This window comes from Gymnoscopelus microlampas (genome assembly GCF_963454915.1).
Source record: "Gymnoscopelus microlampas genome assembly, chromosome: 6".
Classification (NCBI taxonomy): domain Eukaryota; kingdom Metazoa; phylum Chordata; class Actinopteri; order Myctophiformes; family Myctophidae; genus Gymnoscopelus; species Gymnoscopelus microlampas.
The window spans coordinates 25756833-25780097 of NC_139943.1; the positions used below are offsets into that span (position 1 = coordinate 25756833).

General features: G+C 42.0%; 1 protein-coding gene across 1 annotated transcript in view; it reads right to left on the reverse strand.

Annotated features, from left to right (window-relative positions):
* The window catches only part of fa2h (fatty acid 2-hydroxylase), a 35354-nt gene extending 17452 nt beyond the window's left edge, over positions 1–17902 (reverse strand). Inside the window, exon 1 of the mRNA XM_084059371.1 lies at positions 17453–17902. Within this exon, the coding sequence (XP_083915497.1) occupies positions 17453–17722 (270 nt within the window). The 5' untranslated portion in view covers positions 17723–17902. The remainder of the gene's footprint in view (positions 1–17452) is intronic.
* Between the last annotated feature and the right edge of the window lie 5363 nt (positions 17903–23265).

The following is a 23265-nucleotide window of genomic DNA, read 5'->3' on the forward strand; positions in this document are numbered from 1 at the left end:
TCATGTATTTAGTTCAACTAAGGTCTCTCTCTCTCTGTGCATGATACCTTGTTAAAAAAAGAAACATGCTTAATATCATAAGAACGTCACCAGATGGGCATATGACATGGGAGCTGGCTGATAAATCTATGGCTGTCCCCTTGTATGAGACATAGGATTCTGTGTTGATATCACATGTTGTTGACCCTCTAGGAATACAAAGCTTGCTTGGAAAACGTAATGAAAATGGTATGTAAAGTATGGTAAATAAGCTTGCGTAAGTATATAAATCACAGTGTACAATGTGTTTGTTGGAGCATTGCTTGTCCCCAGGCCGGCCTTACAATAAACTGAATAGCCAGGGAAGCTTGTTTCTGTCATCTTAAGGGTCACCAACATGTAGCGATAAGCAATAGACATGCTAGTCTGTTACTGTTCATTCATTCATGTCTCACCTGTTGGTAAGACATGAATGAATGAATCAATGAATGCATCAATCAATCAATCAATCAATCAATCAATCAATCAACAGTAAAACGAAGAGATATCCAGCTAAACACTCTGGCATTCTATCCTTTTCTCTCTCTCTAACTACACTATGTTGGATTTTATGAGGTCTTTATGATGTTATTTTGAATGGAAAGCACTTTGGGTTGTTTTTAAATGTGCTATACAAATAAAGGTGACTTGACTTGACACTGCAAAATCCTGAGTGTTAACTCTGATCAAGAGTGTAGAGTGTAGAAATTTACCTTTATGGGTCCAAATGGGTAAAGGATTTCGCAGTGCAGGAGGAGGATAAAGATGAAATAAAAAGTGACAACAAAACATAAGAGAGGATGACGCAGCATTGTGTTGCCTGGTACCACCAGAACACAGCTACCACAGTCAGCTGTAGACTGGGGAGAGGAGAGGGGTTAAACCTGGGGATGGAGGAAAGCTGTCTAAAATGGATCAAGATGGGGAAATGACACCTAGGATAGATATGATTTTAAAGTGTGCTATGCTACACCGATACTACAAAGGGTTCAAACTACTGGGACAGGAGAGTTGACTGCTCTTGTTTTGGGTGAGGCTGGTCAAATAGAGTGGTTGAAAGGATTAGTGTGAGAGCCATGACACAAATACTGTATGTAAAAAAAAAAAACGTTCGAACGCAATCCCTGTCTTGTCTTGCGTGTCTCTCCTCTCTCTCTTACCATGTCTAGGTCTGTGTAATCTTACCCAATTAAACAACCCCATATACTTCATTGACTGGGATCCCCCAGGGCTCTATCCTTGGCCCCCATTCTTTTTTCGTTCTACACCAAAACTCTTTGCTGAAATGATCAGCTCGGAGTAAGAAATTATATCAATAATAGAAAATAGATAGGATTCAGCAGATAGTAATCCACAGGGATTAGTACTAGAATCCAGGTATGCTACACTGCAAGTGGCATCAAAGTATGAGATTATTTCATAGGCCTGTGCCATACAGATCATGATGCAAGCATCGGTCATTTGTGGAGCAGTTCTAGATGGGAGGTGGCCATCAGGGGAGTCCGGTAGGACTGGGCCTGCTTTAGCTGACTCTGTTACTTGCCATCATCCTGTACCTGGGGCAAAAAAGTTGGACCAAGGTGTTCGCTGTCACAATTTACAATTACAATATACAACTGAAATTGTACTCAACTCTATCGAAGAGTTTAAATTATGTATTTTGTCAGGATAATTTGTGGGAGACAAATTATCAATAACTGACCGATCTGTAACAAAGCATAGAAATGGCAAAAATACTTATTTGGGGGAAAGAAGTTTTACTTGTTGCTCCATATGTCTTATAGTTATTAAAAAAAAATATCAGTCAAACGTCAACAGTGAGTGAGGTGTTTTTTCCAGGTGGCCTCAGAAGTTTTCATAATACCGCTGGCCTGTTACAGTTACTGAGCAGATCATGGGGGGGGGGGGGGGGGGGGGGGGGGGCAACTACGTAACATAAAGCAAAGGACAGGTATGTAATGCCATAACACACCTACGGTCTGAAATGTAACATGTAACGTATAGCAGATGTACAAGCTTGTAGAGCGTCTATTTTTGGCAAAGAGATTGGTGTAGAGACTAGAGCGATAAAAGAGTGTACTAAGTACAGTTGCAAGTCAGGTCCGTTTCACCCAGAATAGAGGGTTTAAGTGGTTAAATGCAATTGACACAGTCCGACCTAAAGTAGTTCAAGCCAGGTGCCAAAGATTCATCTAATCTCATGTCTCAAAGTCTACTCCAAATGCTAAGGAACTCAATTCGAATCACGTGTTGTATTTGAAATGCTGTTATGAGCATGCCAGAAGAGCTGTAGGCTTGCCAACAAAATTGCAAAAGTGTATGGCATTCCAGAAATGACTTTCACCACGAGAAGGTTGATAAATGTAACACTGTTCTCAGATTAATCATTCATTAGCCAATCAATACCTCACACTTGCTGTGCTTTTCTGTTCCAATTTGAATGTACTCCCATCAGCGGAGGTAGACAGGTCACATGACTGTGGTTAATGGTTAATTGCTATCATGCCTGTGCCAGGGTACACACTCTCTCTGCTAAGGAGATAACATATTTCCCTTCTCATCTCACATCTGCAATTTACACGCATTCACCCCGCTCCCCCCCACCCACACACACACACACACACACACACACACACACACACACACACACACACACACACACACACACACACACACACACACACACACACACACACACTCTTATTCATCCAATTGCAAAACAGCATAAGTTTACTATTCCCAAATCATCCTGGAATACAAGAAATAAGGTCAAGTAAACTATATGTGGGCTCTAAGTGTGTGTGTGTGTGTGTGTGTGTGTGTGTGTGTGTGTGTGTGTGTGTGTGTGTGTGTGTGTGTGTGTGTGTGTGTGTGTGTGCGTGCGTGCATGCGTGTCTGCGTAGGTGCGTGTGTGTGTGTGTGTGTGTGTGTGTGTGTGTGTGTGTGTGTGTGTGTGTGTGTGTGTGTGTGTGTGTGTGTGTGTGTGTGTGTGTGTGTGTGTGTGTGTGTGTTTGAGTGTGTAAGTAGGGGGGGGCTTATCATATAAAAAGCTTCAGGTGACAGGTGAATTCTTTCAAACCTATATGACTTTGAACATTGAAGGCATTGTCACAAGGCAAGGCAGCTGGGCGGGGCAAGGCATTTGAATGTTCGTGCATGTGTGTGTATGAACGCACGTACACATGCATGTATGTCTATGGTATGTATGTGTGAGCTAACAGAGCTAACAGGATCACTCAGCTCCCTCTAAATAATAAAACCAGTCAAACCTGAATGACGAGGAGTCGAGATTCCACCCTTGCTCTCTATTCCAATGGTGTGTGTGTGACTGGTTTTGTGTCTGGTTTTGTGCACGCGCGCAGGTGTGTGTAGAATGGAGAGTCATGTTACAATCCAGTCAGTAAGTAAGTTAGTAAGCTAATCGGCCTATAACACTTTAGGCTCCATTACCATACTTATTTCAGTAACTCGCTTGCAGATGTTTAGCTATTTAACATAACCTGCAGCTCTAGATTCCAACTAGAAAAAGTGCTCCTCGGAGCACAGGTCTCCGCCAGGTCAGGTAGGTTAGTGTGGGCCAGCAATGTTCGGAATTCGCCAATCAGGCTGGAATGTAAAGAATCGGACAGATTGGACGGATCCGTCTTGATGACTTGACTAAAGAGATAATATGTACCAATTTGCGTGATGTTTGGACAACATTTGTAGGAGTAACTGTTTTGACTGTTTTGCAAAAATCGGCCTCCTGGTGGCGCTATAATAGGGCAATGTTGAAAGGGTGGCATTTGTTCCTCAACGTAATGCGAAAGTTTGTGTAAAGTTTCACCGCAATCGAATGTTGAATATGAAAAATCAAACACATTTGTCTTGATCACATAACTGTAGAGATCATGTGTACCGATTTGCTTGAAATTTGGATACAATCTGAAGGAGTAATATCCAAAAGTCTGCCTCCTGGTGGCGCTATAAAATGCAGATGTGAAAAATGCAGGGCAAAGGTTTTTCCTTGGCCTCTAGGGAGTGCACTTACAAAGTTTTACTCAGATCGGTGCAGTTATAGGTAAAAACAGGAATCGGCCTGTTATAGCGCCACCATGAGACTGATTTGAAAATGTTCATGTGGCATTTTGTCCTCGGCCTAGTGAGAATGTGTGTACAAAATTTTACGGAAATTGCATGCTGTGTGTGCCATTTTGTTCAAAACGGAGCACTCCTGCAAACTTTGGAAGGCATTCTTAGCCAATCAGGATGGAATATGAAAAATCTGAAAGACACGTTTGGTTTAATGACAATAGAGATACTGTGTGCCGATTTGTGTGATGTTAGAACAAAATCTGTAGGAGTAAAAATGTGTTTTGCAAAAAGCGGCCTCCTGGTGGCGCTATAACAGGCCCATGTGAAAAATTGGGGCAGAGGTTCTGAATTGGCATCCAGGGAGTGTGTGTGCACAGTTTCGCTGCGATCAAGCCAACAGCGCCGGAGATTAGCTGTCCACAGACAGAAGGACACATAGACACACGGACACACGGACACACGGACGGACGGACAGGGTGCAAAACACACTCTCTCGCCATGCCTTCGGCCTGGCGGAGACAATGACTACACAATGTGAGGTCCCATTTCAAACCTTTCTGGACAGATCCTATAGTTTCTAGTACACAGGCTTTCACAGAGACACTTGCATCCATATGTATCTCAGAGAAGGCAATCCCCTGTCAGTAGTTGAGGTGACTGTACCTCTCCCCACAGATTTGTTCCATGAAGTACAGAAGATACAAGCTGTGTTTTTTCACTACAGTGCCAGAATGTTTCCTGCAAAGAAATTTGCATAATTTGCTGGAATGGCAATGGGAGAGACCGTTTTCACATGTTACGTACCCAGAATGCACAAGATGATAAAATGACTGACCTTCTTTTCAACTAAGTTCAATATGTCTTATGATGTCATCAAATATCATTTTATTTAAATAGATACATAGATACACTTCAAAAACCACAAGGACAAAGGGGTAGTCACTAGGCACCCACTTATATATGCACATTGCACACTCACAGGCAAAAATACACAAATATGAGTCTTTAGCCTACTTTATGTGATTACGAGTTAAATAAGCCTTGATAATACAAAGAAGAAACATGGAGTTAAAGGGGCATGAAATCCTAGGCTGAATTTGTAGGGTTTGTTTCTATTAATTTTAAAAACGTCAGCAGATGAAAACATTTATAATGGCCTGTTATCTAGGTGTGACCAGAGCCATGGGTGTGCCACTAGTCAATTCTTGCACAATCCCACACTTGAATCTAACACACCCATTATTAATCTTATTAGCTGATTTGTATTTGTTTTATAATCACAACATTTTTCAAAAATAGCTCTTAGCTGGGACCACACCCCAGTCTTGTTTATTTTGCTACATAAGGGTACTAGCACCTTTGGCCTTCATCGGGGCATGATGAATTCTGTGTGTGCAGCTTCACCCAGCTGATGGCTGCTCAGGTGGTCATGATGGCTACTCAGATGGAAGCAATTGGACGTTACAATAAGTGTCTTGCTCAGGGACACTTCCACTTTGTTTTACTGGGCGGGCCGGGAGGTAAACAGTTGACCCTCTGATCACCAGACAGCCCCTCTACCCACTAAGCTATGGCCACCCCACAAATTGGTTAAACAAGAAGGACTTGATGTAACCTGACTCTAACCTGTATTGAGTTAACAGGTTCACAATACAGCCTCCATCTGGGATCGCTCAGAGAGTAGAGCTACTCCGCACCGCGGCGTGTGCGAACGAATCAGCGGCTGCTAGGGGCGGGATCTTGGCGAGACCGGATGTGACGCCATCGAGAAGCGCTTATTGCGTTGTAGTTCTTTCACGATTCATCATGGTTGAACAGTATGCAAAAGAACTACTGCTGGAGTAGTTCTATACAGCAGCTACTATACGTCACTAGGCACCCACTTATATATGCACATTGCACACTCACAGGCAAAAATACACAAATATGATTAAGTCTTTAGCCTACTTTATGTGATTACGAGTTAAATATGATTGGTTGATAGACGGTGATAGACAGACGGTCCCATCCAATCACCTGCCAAGTAGCTTGAAAAAAGGGATCGCCGTCTTGCAGCGACTTTTTACCCTGTACGGACGACTAAGACACACACACACAACACACACACATACACAACACGCACGCACGCACGCACGCACGCACGCACGCACGCACGCACGCACGCACGCACGCACGCACGCACGCACGCACGCACACACACACACACACACACACACTCACTCGCATTCACCTGATTTGACAGTTCAACATGTGAAGCTAATATTTCACAAACCCTCAATGAGCATTCGGCTTTGTACGACCCATAGTTAACTTAAATCACCAAAGAAATACTGCTTTATGAGCCCATAAAATGTGACGTGGAGTGTTTTATGCTGTGTGTCTACCTGTGTAGGGTAATACTTCCTATGAATCCCATGTCTGTCTATAATGCGTTATAAACATACTTCTAATCTGCTTATAACACTATAGAATGATAAGAACTCATACATACTGTACTCATAATGCTTTAAAACAATAATCATAACACATGAGGCATTTTATAATGACTTAATAATAATAATAATAAACTTTATTTATATAGCACCTTTCATGACATGAATGCAGCTCAAAGTGCTTTACAAAGCAAACAAATAATAATACAAAATAAAGCAGAAGTGCTTTACAGAAAAGCAATAATAATTTAACAATAAAGCAAAAAGAAGATAAAGCAAAAAGAAGGTCAAGCATTATAATACTTCATAATTGCTGGACACTCACAGACATGTTATGGCAAGGAACACATAGTGTATTAGAATTCTCATCTATCTATCTGTCTGGTGCTAAAGTAATGACATTCCTAACGGTGTAGGCAGTGTGTTGTTGGAGATTTAATGCTATTTTGTCACTTTGCTTAAAACACTCAATGACCACTTATTGTATAGTGACCTATAATCACACTATAATGAATTATAACCATGATTATAATGCATTATAATACACTATGATCCTGGCCAAAAGAAAAGGTCTGTGAGTGACCAATAATTCATTATGAATAGCCTATTTATTGTGCTTATAACTGTAATTATACAGTCTTATAAGGACATTACAAACCAAAGTATTTATACTTGACCTTATAAGTCATTATGAAACCCTTAATACCCTTTATTCTTATATAGCCTTATGAGTACTTATGGGACATGGGATGCATTGGAAGTGTTACCGTACCATTTGTACAGAGTTAAATTAACACTGCAGATTTTACTGGTGCACTCACCCATCCCCTCTTCTGTTATCCACCTATATCTCAACTGTGTCCGATCATAGCTACTGGCTGCCTCATGTGGAGGTGGTACTTCCCCTATTTTCCTCCATCGCTTCCGCCCACACTCCTCTGGGTGTGTCTGAGAATCTTGTCTGTCTCTCCCTCACCTTCTAACAACAGACCTGTGAGTATTTGTTCCCCCAGGGCTATGAGCCAGCAAGCCTCCATTGACAAATGCACCCATACACACATGCATGAACGCACAGACGCGTGTGCGCGCGCACACACACACACACACACACACACACACACACACACACACACACACACACCTTTTTTTATGTACAGCAAGCTGAGCTTGTAGATCTACTATTTTCACCATATGATCGCCACACACCGAGAAACCGTGAGTTGGTCCCAGCTGACGTGATTGTTATGTCGTAGTAATTATGTTGTCAAACATCATTACAGAGTCAGAATTCCCTGTGTGCATGACATGTGTTGGCTAATAAAAGTGACTGTGACTCTGAATAGATGTTTGGATGTAATAAAAGTGATGAAGGAAGGAAGGGTTCTTCCCGTTTCTGTAAATCTCTGTCTAGGAATTATCTCTCTCTCTCCCCTCTCTCTCTCTCAACACAGCAGTCTTCCAGCTTCAATACAAGCAATCATATCCCCATGGGGACACTCCTCCCTACCTCCTTTCATTCAAAACAACCAATAACGAGGACTCCAAAGTGCCTGGGGAAAATCATTTTGACTAAAGTGAAGAACAAAAGGCCCCACAGATTATTGCAAACACATAGGAGAAGAAACTTAAAGGCGTTCAAATATAAGACAGGAAAGCTGTCTACAGTAAAGCCATTTGCAGCAAAATGTTTTACATTCTCACAGTTACATTTAACACTCAGGATTTCACTGTGTATTCTTTGGAAACACTGCAGTTCATTTTTACTGGACCTCACTCCATGCCTTCTGGTTATCGATGCACACTCTCTCTCTCTCTCTCTCTCTCTTCCGTCCCTCTCTTGAGTCTTCCCCCCTTTATCTGTCCCTCTCTTCTCCATGTGGAGGGTGTTACCCTGGCGACCACCTGAGTCCCAGAGAGACAAGTGCTAATTGAGGGCCTTGGTTGTTGCCACGGCAGCAAATGCAAACAATGCGAGGTAATATGTTGCCCAAGTGATGAACTCTGACCCAGAGTGGCAAAGGGTTGTAAATGTGGAAGGCTGACCAGCACGGCTGTTATGAAAGCATTATGACGTTGACAGTAGTAACACAACCTCCTTTATTCCTCTCTTCATTCCCCACCATCCTTTTCCTCTTTTTCATTCATTTCATTACCTCTCCCCCTCATTCCCTCTCTCCTATCCTCTGTGTGCTCCCTTTTTTGTCCTTGACTCCACTCTTGTTCTATTTTGCCTCTTTGCTCTAACTTTCTTCCCATATTCTTTCCCCCCTTGCCCCCCCCCCCCCCACACACACACACACACACCCTCAGACCCTCCACCCATCTGAAAGACAATCGTGTCATTGTGGATAAAATGAGCTTCGTGCTGATGAAAGTGAACATTCCAGTGACCTTGCAAGGCTCAACCCCAGCTATCCTCTGACACACATCACCCACCATCTTGACCTCATCTCTTCTTTGCAAATCTTAAGTTTCTACTTTATTTACACGACTGTTATTTCTCTGTGCCATGCTCCCACCCATTTCATTGGATTGATTCCTTCAACAACCCCCCTCTGCTACCTCACTTTGTGGCACCCTATTCTATTCTATTCTATTCTATTCCATAACACACACCGATCAACTCTCTTCCACTACTCTTGGTAGTACGTTCTATGTAAGTTCTAATATGTGTTCCTGTACTGTCGCTGTTGTCCATTAATTTACTAACCCCGTCATTTAATGTCCTAATCTGCAGTTCATGAATACAAAATCACATTCCCATATGCTGTTATATACTGGTCATAAAGACTATGCATTCATTACTGCAGCTCTGTTGAATTCATTTACATTTTTATTGCATATGTAGTCCCCCCCCCCCCCCCCCCCAACACCCCTTCATATGGAAGTGAGAGAGAAGGCCCCATTATGAAGGAGAAAGAATGTTGATATGGATTGCTGAACAGCTTATATTTCCACATCCTGTCCCAGAGTAGATAGGCCGATAGCAGGCAAGCCCTTCGGAACAAAGTTACTAGAGCCCCAGGCAAGCAAATGTGCACCAAGCTGATTAGAAGGATAACTACAGGTTCTGCCCATTACTCTCAACCTGCAATGAAGTGGAAGTAAGAAAAGCCACAAAAATGCGATCCATATCAGGATAATAATTAGTGGTTGAAATGTTTCGTGACCAGCAGGTTGTAGGTCATTACCTACATAACCTGACCGCTTTAGATTGAACTATAAGTCACCTTTAATTTAGCAATTTACGTTATTGTTGCATGGCAATACAGTTGAAAGCACTGATTGATTTGAAGAGTCTAGACAAAAATAATTCCTGAAGAATATGCACTTTATTGTCACTTAGATGCACTGTTTAGGTACAGTACATACATGTCAAAAACGTATGCCCGGAAGCTCCAACACAATAAAAACATGATTGTGAGCAGTAATGCAAACAAAGTCTACATGGCTTGCAGTCAACTGGATAAACATGCAAATGTTTAAAGGTATTGGTTCTTTAAAGAGCAGTCTATATGTTGAGAGTATCCGACGTTGTGGTGGTTATACTGTAAGCAATGCATTTACTGCATTAAAAACCATCGACAAATCGAATTGCAATCGCAATGCTGGTCTGAAAAATTGCAATTACATAACCCTATCCCACATCTTTCAGCCCTATTACTGACAAGACACCATGACTAGTTCAGCTTCGAAAATACCATTGAGTGAATGAGTGAGGAGATACATGCCTTCATATTACACCCCCAACTTTAACTCCAGACATTTCTTTTGTTTGAAGTTTTTTTGTGATTATTGTGGTGTGTCATATGACTGTATAGTGCGGCATCCTTGGAAACAAACATTAATTAATTCAGAAGTTGGTGGCACATATCAGCGAAGTCCTGATGGCCGAGAATATTTAGTTGTTTATGGATTAAAATCAATTGAAAATGAGAGGAGGCAATTGCTTTTAACGACTACGCCTAATTAAAAAATAGCGAAAATAGTGATTTACAATCTCACAACGTTTGTAGATCTGCTATTTTTGAGGGGAAAAAAATATTATTTTATTCATTTATTTGTTTGACAATTTCATTTCATTTAGACACATCAGTTCAGGAATAACCAATACCATTTATTAACCATTTACCATGTATTGCATAAATAAACATTTACTGCAATATTAACCATTACTGCAATGATATTGCATTCATATGTGGCGGTGTGACCTGTGCAAGCAGGACAACAGCTCTGAAATCACTAACCCCCTCGAGCAGAGCATAAAATTCAGTTTTACATGAACATAACATTGAACCTTCAATGCATAATTAAACAACCACATATCATAGTACAATCCATAGAACCATAGTACAATCCACAGAATCAACCTATACTGTAACAATATGAACTGAATGCCACAGGGAGTAGGCCGGGGAGGTGGAGAGAATTTGAAAACCAACAGCTGTACAACCAGCTGAGACAGCGAAGCACGTAGAATGAACAGAGAACAGGGGCTGCTTAAATGAACCGCTGTGGGAATGAGGGCGTGAGTGAGTTGGCTTGTAGCGAAAGAGAATGACGCGAGGTTGAGCGCACTGACTTGTGGGAGTAAAATTAATTAACTTGTTAGCGAATGGGGGAGTCCGGGGAGAGTGAACGTAGCATATAAACCTCCTGCCTTGCGTGCCTACATGAACTATTGCTACGCTGAATGTGTACTGACATTCCCAAAATAGGGATGCCAGGGTTAATGTTACAGTATAGTATAGGTTGATTCTGTGGATTGTACTATGGTTCTATGGATTGTACTATGATATGTCGTTGTTTAATTATGCATTGAAGGTTCAATGTTATGTGAAGTCAAGTAACCTAGGGCCAAAGGCGTATGCTCTAGTTTCAGGCTATAACAACGCCATGTGTTACTGGTGATATCTGCACGCCCAGATATTTGTAGCTCTGGACCACCTGGAGGGAGAAAATGTGGAGGTGGTCCAGACTCTAGAGCTACAAATATCTGGGCGTGCAATTGGACAATAAACTGGACTGGACTGAGAACACAGATGTCTTAGGGCGGATTCAGACTGGGTCCGATTGATTCAAACCGTTCGCGAGTACGATTGGCCTCTCGCAGCTGGCCAGTATTCACATTGGCCAAGATTCTTCCTCACTCGAGACCATTTCATTTAACAGTAATGGTAAATATGTGCCTCATGGGGGCGCTGTGGACTATGGGGCTTTGGGAGAAAGAATGTCATTCACAGAAGAAAAGTCACTTGTCAGAGTCTAGAGTGAATAATAAAGTTTGACTGTGTTCCTGACGTTGTCTCGAGTTATAATAACAACAGATCAACAATACACAACCAAAGCAGTGTGTGCACTGGTCTTTGAAACCTCGAAATGTAACGTTGTCTCTGTTAATATGATATTGGCATCACGGACGCATCCTTGGTATTTTAGCAGTGACGTCACGGACTAATCCTTAGTATATTTATCCTTATATACGCGTTCGCTACACATGTGTTTTTTGTTTATTATTTTTCACGGCTCGCGCTACTCAAACACTAGCGGGATTATTATTTCTTGTCAACATTCAAGTAGAACTATGAGAAGGTATAACCCAGCTAAAATAATGTGTCATTATAAAAATATATAAATGATATATGATTAGCAGTCCACTTCCTCCTGTTGGTACGGATGGCTTCACATTGCATCGTTCCGTACCCGAATACGCATGATCCGGATCCGAGACTACCTCCGGAGGCAGTCTCGGGTACGGTGATCCGTTTCGGGGAACGATACGCAACGTTCACACTATCACAACATCAGCCAAGTGGTCCAGGGTGCGCACCCGGGACCATAGTGTGAATCCGCCCTTATACAAGAAGGGCCAGAACTGGCTTTACTTCCTGAGGAGCCTCAGCTCCTTTGGTGTATGTAGGACTCTGTTGAACATGTTCTACCAATCAGTGGTGGCCAGCGCAATACTGTATGTGGTGGTATGTTGGGGGGTAATATCAAGGAAGGCGACAGCAGGAGCCTGAATAGGCTTATCAAGAAAGCTGGATCTGTCCTCGGTACCACCTTGAATACTGTGGAGGAGGTGGCCAATAGCAGGATGAAGACTAAACTCCTGGCCATCATGGACAATCCCTCCCACCCCCTACATGACACTGGGGCAGGGCAGAAAAGCCCCTTTAGCAACAGACTGTTACAGCCAAGTTGCAAGAAGGAGCGTTATAGGAGATCTTTTCTGCCTGCAGCAATAAGACTGTACAACTCCACATCTGGTTGGCTCGATCAGGCTGATCGGAATATTTAGGATGGGGGATGTGGGATGCAAGCCATCATTTAGTAGTGTTTGGTCTGTCAATTTTTTACATTGTAGGTTGACTATGCTTAGATGCCTATTTTAGAAGTTTTTATTATTATAATGTGTTTTTATTGATGTCTCTATGAGAGTTGCTGTAACACTTTAATTTCCCCTCGGGGATGAATAAAGTACCTACCTACCTACCTACCTAGCTGGTTGTGAATGAAAGCATGGAAAACAAATATGTTAACATTGTTGACAGTGTCATCAGCAGCTCTGTTTGTATCTAAACTCTCTATTTCTCTCTCTCTCTCTCTCTCTCTCTCTCTCTCTCTCTCTCTCTCTCTCTCTCTCTCTCTCTCTCACACACACAGAAATTGAGTCAGTTCCTTTGAAACCCTATTGCTCCATCTGATGACAAGCATGCTGCAAGACCAAATCCTGACGTTGAATGATTAAGCCATGTTTTTCAATATTTTTTGAAAATTCCCAAATCTTTTGAAGAATTGGCAATCTCTAAGCTTGCCGCGCATCACGATCTGGCAATTTTTTTCCCCCCGCCAAAAAATAAAATGCCCCAAAATAGAGAGGCCGCGGTTAAAGTGGTTCCCTGACCCTGTGTAAAGCTTCTGTGATCCTAGAGCAGGATTTCTCAAAGTGGGTGGCACCATATGGTGCCGTGACGCCAGTCCGCAGAATACTATCATGTATACAATTATTATTTTATATTGTTTATAGTACAAAGATATTTTCAATCAAGTCTCTTAGCCATCCAGGATACAAGTCCAAAGACATTAAATATTTTAAGAGATTGAAATCACAAAATGAAACACTGTGTGTTTATTTGAATGTCATCACCATCATCATCTTAAAAGAAGAGTAGCCTTCACTGCGGTGAGGACCAATGGGGATTCGTAATGAACAATAAACAATAATTATAAAGAGAATAGTAATATTCATTATAATGATACAAATAGTTATAGTAGGTCCTATCATACTGTTATGTGAAATGTCAAAGTAATAACATATGCCATGGCATTCCATGAATATACGGTGCTTGAGTGACATGTAATTTAAGGGTTCCTTCCGTCTGTGGATGAAAAGATTCTATATAGGGGTGGCCTGAGCCCAAAATGTTTGCAAACCACTGTCCTAGAGGCCTGTTTCCAAAAGGAATTAAGAAAACACAGGCTCATTTTCAGATCAATGTCTAGGTCATCGCCATCATGAAAAAGAGAAAATGGAAAACATGAAAATTCTGTGTTATGAGGTTTTACATACAATCGCGAAGGTAGGTTCTCATAGTGCTGTGCATAAAAACACAGAGACATTAGGGAAATCCTTATACGTAGGTCTCACGTCCTGTCTATGTGATCAGTCGAATCTTGAACAGAAAGTACAATTTGCTCAATTTTCACATGTGTGACAGACTAGAAAACACTGAAGGACAAGACTAAAAGTCTAAAAGTCTCACTAGCAGGCATAGAGGCTATGCTTCTCCTTATAACTGGAGCAAAATGGTTTGAACTGTCTGACAAATTTAAGATAAAGAGAAAAGGGCTGGCATTTTAGCCTGACAGTAGGCCTATAGTGCTTCGATTCATCTTCTGGGGAGAATTAAGGTGCCCAGCAAATTCCATGGCAATCCGGCCAGTACTCAAGATATCCTGTTTGGCATCAAGTGTCCGGTCGACCGACTGCCCTAAAAATGGCAAAGAATTGAAAGTGACTTTTCATGTAATCATTTTGCTAACTAGAGATAGCCTGCCCCTCATATTCTCTCTCACACATCTCTCCCTACATCTGTTATAAGCAGTTATCCTGAATCACTGTGGAGGGCAGCAATTCAGGAGTCCCTAGTTGGTGTAGGCTAGTCCGCACTATCGCATCACATAAGTATAAGCAGTACTTTGACAGAACTATCCTAAAAATCCATATAGAGAAAAGTTCATGCGTAAGGACTTAGCCCTTTCACCTGGTATACATCTTATTGTCCTAAATGGAGACTGGGGATCAAAACCTACCTGTGCGATTAGGCCTCATCCATAGTTGCCAAACTTGGCATTAAAATCTCTGGGCAGATTGATGCCTGTTAACTATGCCCAGATAGAAGAACGTGAGTACAAATAAGTCACACTCTTGATTAGTGGTTTTGCATTTAAAGTGTTAAAAGATTCATACAAGAAAGGTGATTATTTGGGACGAAAGTGTTGGACAGACTGACAGACCGACCGACTGACAATTCAGAGCGGCTAAGAGGCTGGGGCCCTGCTGCATATCATCTCTTCTTGCAGCATCTAAGGTATTTTCACCATAATGTTTGTGATATGTCAACAACTACCTGGCATAGAAGTAATTAAAAGAAAACTTGTGTTGGACAGTCTTATTAATACCTTATTAATGGCTGATCAGAAGCAGAACTGGTGACTGGTCCTGGTTAATACAAAAACGCTTTCAAAAACAGTGAGAAGTGTGTGTGAGTGTGTCTATGAGTGTTGCTTATATGGTGATTACATTGTGGTTATTTGTATTATTATTAAAACTACTACAATTACAATAGCCTATATGATTGTCTCACAGACCGTACTGTACTTAATGACTGACAAGCAGTGGTGCACTGCTGTTCAAAGGTCCGATTTTACTGATAAGTCTTATCAGCTAATCTACGAAGGGGAAAATAAACCCACTGCTGCACCTGAAACCACAGATAAAACACAACAATTAAAATATACTCATAAAAGTGACCCACTTTAACCCAGTATCCATATTCTGGGGGTGAACATTTGCCAATAATAGCCGATCTCAAACTCCCCACTTATTTTTTATTGTACACCCCATTGGGGTGTACAGTCTTCCCACAACATTACCAACTTCCCGGCTTTCCTCACTGTTGGTCCCTTCAGCTCTTCTTTATTCAGACAAGACAGACCGGTTTCTCCCTTTTCTTTTCTCACCCACACGCACGCACACACGCACGCGTGCACGCAGCTCCGGAATCATTCACTAACATCACTGACCCCAACTCCCATTTGTTTTGAGCTGCCTGTCATCTTGATCTCATGTATCAACAGTAACCTCCCATAATCCCTATTCCTCCAGCTGAGAATGCAGGTGACGACAGTCCTTTTCTGATGTAGCCTACCTATTCGTCATTACATTAGGCCAACATCAATATCAGTCTGTCCCTCGTTCCCTCCCTGATAATCTATTCTGATTGAAGCCGGATTGTTTGGGCATCAAAGGAGAAACACACAACAAGTCAAGTGGGTGACAATACAGCTGGGATAGTGACGCACTAACAGACACACCTGTGTGTGTGTGTGTGTGTGTGTGTGTGTGTGTGTGTGTGTGTGTGTGTGTGTGTGTGTGTGTGTGTGTGTGTGTGTGTGTGTGTGTGTGTGTGTGTGTGTGTTCAATATAGTAGTAGGCTATGCCTATTAATACCCAACAGGAGGTTTACTTATGACAACAAGCTTATTATGATGTAGCCTACATGAGAATATGTCAAAGTAGCAGCAGAAGGTGTCTGCTGTCAGTTCCTCACAAATCAGCAACACCCTCGTGACAGGCCAGCAAACCAAACCACACATATCAAAGTGGAAAGAAAGGGCATAAAACAGTTCCACTTGACAGAAGCACTTTTCACTTTCGGATCCTCGTCCTTGATTTAGCCTGTTTTTTAGATTTTAGAATGCTAGATTTCATTTGTAGCAGGTGCCTGACAGACATCGGCTAAAGGCGATACACTTGGGTTTCTGGTTAAAAGCAGTGGTTGAAAAAGTACAAACATTTTTGTACTTAAGTAAAAGTATGAGTATCAATACTGCAGTGCAGAAACACTATGTTACAAGCAGGGCTGCCAAAACTCCTGGATCCCGCATGAGTCTCCTCTCCTGGTTTTTGACCACTTCTCCTGACACTCTCCTGGATCATCATTTCTTCTGGTTTTCTCCTGACTTACATCTACTCTGTCAAAAAAATCACACCCTGTGTGAAGGAAGCGGTGCCTTTGATGAGTTTATTTAATTGGGCTATATATGAACTAGAGAAACAATGTTAAATCCCTGTAAATTCATTCCAAAAATGTGTTTTACTAAACTCTGCCTCCTGGTGGCTGCACACTGCGTTTGCCGTGCTCATACGGACGGACATAACATACGGACGGACACACACACAGACAAAGTCAAATGTAGAGCGGTTGGCACCGCTAAAAATCGGGGGGAGGACCCCCAGTCCCCCCGCTAGCCACGCCCCAACCAATCTCCTGGATTCTGACAGTCCAATGTTGGCAGCCCTGGTTACAAGTAAAAGTCTGGTTTTCAAAATGTAAAGTAAAAGTACTCATTATGCACAATGTCCCATTTTGTGTCCCAGGTTTCCAAATGTATACAATCCTTTGAAAATAGCTGATCTACAAGCTCACAAGTTGTGAGCTTGTAGATCTGCTATTTTCAAATAGCAGATCAAAGTAGGTCTGAAGTGTTAATGTATGTTTTACAAAGTAACTAATGTTTTCAAATAATTGTAGTGGAGTACAAAGTACAATATTTGCCTCAAAAGTATACCTAAGTACCGTGCTTGAGTACATGTACTTAGTTACTTTACACCACTGGTTCTGACTGTGTGTGTAGTGTACCTGTTCTTCTTCCCTCTGCAGCTCGCCGATGTAGTACTGCTCCATCCAGCGCCGCGCGTTCTCCGAGTGCCGGTGCGGTGGACCCTCCATCTCCCCCTCCACGTCCCTCCCGGAGCGCCGCAGGATCAGCGCCTCTCCGCCCGGGTGCATCCGCAGGAACCCGGTCACATCGTACACCCTGGTCCCTAACAGCACCCAGCAGGAGTCATTGGTACAGTGGCGAGCCACCTCCTTCTCCGAGAAGAACCGCGGAGACGTGGACGGAGACATCTCTACTGCTCGTTGGGAGAGATGCGAGGTGTAGGTGTGTTAAGCCTCTACCTGTCTCTCCACCTGAACTTTAACACACTGTCTGCAGGAGGAGTGCGTAAAGACCTCCTCGGAAGGCCGTCGACTGACCGCGTACTGTGTACCGTGTTTCTGTACTGTAATAAAGTTCTTCTGTGTTGACACTGACTGACTGCTGAGGAGCCAACCATACCAGCTCATTAGCATAAAAGTTACTTATTCATGAGCACTAAAAGCGCGAGGGAGAAAGAGAGATAGAGAGAGAGAGTGGGTGTGACGGTGTGTGTTTGTGTGTGTGTGTGTGTGTGTGTGTGTGTGTGTGTGTGTGTGTGCGTGTGCGTGTGCGTGTGCGTGTGCGTGTGCGTGTGCGAGAGAGAGAGAGAGAGAGAGAGAGAGAGAGAGATAGGAGAGGAGAGAGAGGGGGGTGAAACACCTGAGAGCCTTTCGCTCTGACCATGTACATTACAAAACAGCAACGCACAGATTCCCTGAAACACGATACATTCCACTCACTTGGGATGCGAAAGTAGAGAGAAGTTGTGGGGATTTTGTGATTTTATAAAAGTTTATCGGCATGTGTATATAAATGTAGCCTATTAGCTAGTGGGCTTGTTGAGAACTTGAGACCTATAACCGCCTGTTGAATGAGAGTTGTTGTTTGGGGGCTTTTTGGGCGTGTGTGTGTTTACTGTTTCCCCCCTTGTTTAGTGCTATTCACTTCCTGGTGTCCTGGAGTTCATCTTTTCATACATTTAACGGGCTGCAGTGCTCTTGTAGGGAAGAAGAACAAGAAGAAGAACGAGAGTTTGTTCAGGTAGGCTCCTATTGTCAAAGGTAGACCTAAATCAATAATATTATACATGCTGCACCTGTATTTACAAGTCTGTGAAAAATGTCCAAAAACAAACACAGTCATAATAATGTGCTTAAAAATGTCCTTCAATTAAAAGGGTATCTGACTGTTAAAGGAGCACTTGACCCATTGGTCCTCAGACTCCTCAGTATGAATGCTCATATAAGATGGCATCATTTCTGTCTACTCATTTTGTGTGTCAAAGGAGGGCTGTGGACAGTTCAGAAACCAGTGACATAATTGGTAGGCAGGTTTGGTCATTTCTAACAAGATTTAAAACTTTTGCTTTACAATTTAGGCATGTAGCAGATGCTCTTAATCCAGAGCAATTTACAGTAAGCAAGGTAAACACAAGGTAATACATCAAATGCATAGAGTAGAGATAGTAATCTAGGATCATAGGTAGCCTAAACCAAGAACCTATCATCAGTCTAAACAGTATAATATGATCATGAATGCTGTAGTTTGTAATAACTTGGAATCCCCTTCCATGATATCACTGGTAGGCAGGCTTATAAACTGTCCACAGACCACCAATGAGACACAGAGCATGTAGACAGAAATGGTGTAATCTTATAATTAGCATTAGTGAGGAAGAGTGGACCAATTAGAATATATGGTTTTCTATTCTCACAGTGCAACACGCACCATTGTACAAATAAGTATAAAATAGGGCTTAAGCATTTCAATTACACTGTATTATGAGGGTTTGGCAACCTGGGGGTTCACTCAGAGCTGGATCCCTGAACAGGCCAGGGACCAAAGGTCAGAGGGGGCCTCTAGAAAATTGGGCCAACTTAGACCCATTGTTCCAGAGCCTGAAACAGAATTTCAGAAGCTGAACCAAAAAGACCCCACATATAGAGGTACATTTTATACAGGTAAAGTAGGCAACTACCTGGGGACCAGAGCAATAAGGGCTCATTCATGATGGTCAGAAGGGCCCCATAGGATTTTCTGCCCTGGGTTCTAACAGTCTCAACTATCGCCTTTGCTCACAAAAGGCTAAATATTTAGTTTAGCTGTCCTTTCTGGTTGGCCACAGCCATAGGATCTTCTGTATAGACGGGTTTCCGAGCGACGTCATCACAGAGCAGAATGCGCAATCTGCGCATGCCTGGGGGTGGAAGGCGCGTTCGAAAATACAGCCCTGAGCGGCAGTGAGCGCACTGGCCAATACAAACTAATAGGCGAGTGTGCTCCGGTGCGTAATTTCCAAACGCACCCATAAGCTTCCCCCCGCAGCTGCGCGGTCATATTCCTCTCAATGTTTACTAACAGGAAACCTGTCTATACTCTAGAACAGGGGATGTGTTGCCCGTCTCCTGCACCCATTGTTTCCACCTAGTGGTGTGTTTCTGTTTTGTAAAGTGTTGGCATTTTGCTTTTATTTAGAAGTTTTGAAGTAAGCTGTATAATTAGTTAAAACTAAACACCTGTGATCAGTAAGCTGTATAATTAGTTAAAGCTAAACACCTGTAACAATTAAACAGAAGCAGTGTGAAGACACAACTCCGTTTGTAGAGAAGCAGACAGCTCAGCAGTCAGCAATTAATTTTCCAGAGGAGGAGTGTTTGGAAACCTATGTTTTATTTTAACCATGTTTTGTGTTTCATGTAAAGTATAGTTCATTAATTCATACTTTATCATGTTGCTAATTTCTGTTTTCCATTATGATCAGCTTTCATAGCATTAATACTATACTGTGTGTAGGCAAGAACATACTATTTGTAAATTGTAACATATGTTTGGTATGGTTTTTTGTCTGTTCTGTTCATTTCATTTTACAGTAACTCTTTTGGGAGGTAATAAAACACCTTAATCAAGTAAGGTTTTTGTCTCTAATTGGAGGACTGTTTATCTACGTGTCAAACTGGACCCCCTAGCTAGCCTAACATTCAGGGAGGGCAGAATAGGGGTGGGCAAACCTTTTTAATTATAGACTATAATAGGATTAATTTAATATGTAGACTATCTGCAAGTGAAATAAATAATGATATTTACAATCTGATCCATGCTCAGCCCTGCACCAATCAAAGTCACTGGATTAGTTTAAAGATGGGGACTCAAGGGAAAACCTGAGTCAACAAAAGACTGGTGTCTACATGACAAGAAAGAGACACTGGTGTCTACATGTTGACAAGAAAGAGACAGAGGAGAAAGTGGTACAGTTAGCTGGGGCATAATAAGGCCACTGTGGCCTCAGGGCATGCAATTTTTTGAGGGGCACAAGGCCAAACTGAGCAACGACAGCCATGGCCTTAGTGGCCTCCCTGAAATTCCTGCCCTGGCAACAACTATGCAGTGATAGTGAAGAAAGGGAACATGGAAAGACACTTTCCTTTTTTTATTTTCTTTTTTTGTCCCATGATTTTGTAACCCTTTTTCACCCGGTGCCAATTTTCTAAGTGATCCTGGGCGCTACACTCCCCCCACCAGCCTAGGGAGCCCAGGGCCGAGCTCATGCCTCCTTCAATGCATGAGAGCCAACTGACCTTCTTGTCACCTGACGGGGGAGTTTCCCCGGTAGGACGTAGCGCGTGGAAGGAACACGTTATTCCAACCAGTTCCCTTCCCCTCCATCAGGCGCCCCGGCTGTCATGGGGGAAAGACACTTTCTGACAAACCACAAATCATTTGACTAGAGCTTTCCAGCAGATAGAGAACTGAGAAAAATAAATAAGGAACAGAAATCTCAGCCATATGTATTGGTGTACCATACATACGTCTATAAGTCCATGACTACACCAAGGCTTTTGCACTGACTTTTATCTTATCTGACTTTTGGTGTTTTTTCGTAAATGAATGCTCCACTTGATCATGCTACAGCGTCGCACAAAATAATCAAAAGTAGCAGATCCACAAGCTTGAAACAAGCAACACGTTTTGAACTAGATTTGCTATTTTTGTGTTTTGTTTTTTGTTTTGTTTTTGACCCTGAAAAGTAACAGTTTTGGACCTAGAATGGATCCTTGTGGTTCTTTTTGTCCACACAGATGTGTAGTTAGCGATAAACAAATTAGTCTCTGTTCTCTAAGTATGATTCAAACTGTGCTGGAAAGTTCGACACAGTTTTTCAATCTGTCTAGTAATATATTGTGGTCGACCGTGTCAAATGCAGCACTGAGATCTAGTAATACTAAGACTGAAATTTTGCCACTGTCTGTATTTATGTGGCTGCTGTATTTATGTGGCTGTCATTGATAACTTTGACAAGAGCAGTCTAAGTGCTGCAGTGTGGTCAAAAACCTGACTGTAAGATACCAAGGCCATTGTTTAGTGTTAAGAAGTTGTTCAGTTGTTGAAATACTGCTCAATTATTTTACTTAGAACCGGGAGGTTTGATATGGGCCTATAATTATTTAACAGTGACGTGTCTACGTTTTTTTTTTTAAGAGTGGCGCGATGATGACTGCTGTTTTCAGGGTCTGTGGAAAGCAACCTGATGGCGAAGAAAGGGAACTTGTAAAGACACTTGCAGACAAACCATTTGACTAAACATTTCCAGCAGACAGGGAACTGAGAAAAACTTAGGAACTGAAATTTAAAATTATTTTTCTATTTAAAAAGATCAAGTCAAGTGCAATCATCAGGGGTTTAAGTCCCATAAATCATTTTTGGGCGGTGCAACCGCCCCTATATGTGAGGTTTGGACATCGACCCAATTGCACCCCCCCAACCCTGCGCTGTGATTGGCCACAATTGTACCCCCCTAACCCTGCACCGTGATTGGCCACCAGGACTCTATTCACGACTGTGATTGGCTAGAAACACATGACACATGTGCATAGCCTTATAAATAGGACTATGCACTTTTAAAAAAACACATTTATGTTTTTTTTTTAAGTGAATCACTTCCATCACTGTGATGACCACTGTGACCACACCGCCCACTTCACACTGGGTGTGATTTTTGTATTATTGTTTGATATTTTTTCATATTTTTCATTCATATTAAACTATTGATTTATTCTTTTTGCATTATTTGAATTAGCGATCTCTAGAAAAGGCAGTGGCTAAATCGATCTCATGCCCAAAATGAGTGCTTAAACACCACATTTTTTAACTGTATGTCTTTTGTCTCATGCCATCTGTTACCAAACTCTCATTCTACTGCTGTCTTGGCTCATTGGTTGTGGTTGAAAAATAGTCTATTATACTGTATATATAGCCTGCTAAACATTCCTGTGTTAAAAAAATGGCAGCCATTTTGTTATGCAAATTGGAAGGTTAAAAAGTAAACATTTTACTTGGGTACCATGTTTTTCAGATTGGGCACCCTTAAATTACGTAGAATGGCCTGGTATCCCACTTTTACCCCAAAATGCCTCTAACAATCAGATTTTTCAGTGATCTCACCGGTCTAAAACACAGTAAAACAGTAATACCTCAAGGCCTGTTCATTGTAGATTTTGGACATGCCGTCTGCCCTCTCCTGTGACAACAATCCCACAACACATCACGCCACACACAAGCCCTAAACTACAAACAATCCTAAAATAGGAAAAGACAACGGGGAAAACCTGGCAAACAAAATCATATGTAGAGTGAGTCCATGGGTTTTCAGAAGCCAAGAGCATGGGAATCACTTAAAAATACGTAATCTGTTATGCACGGTAAAAATCTATTATTTGGATTAGGCTAGTCTAGAGAACATTACATTTATGTGGAA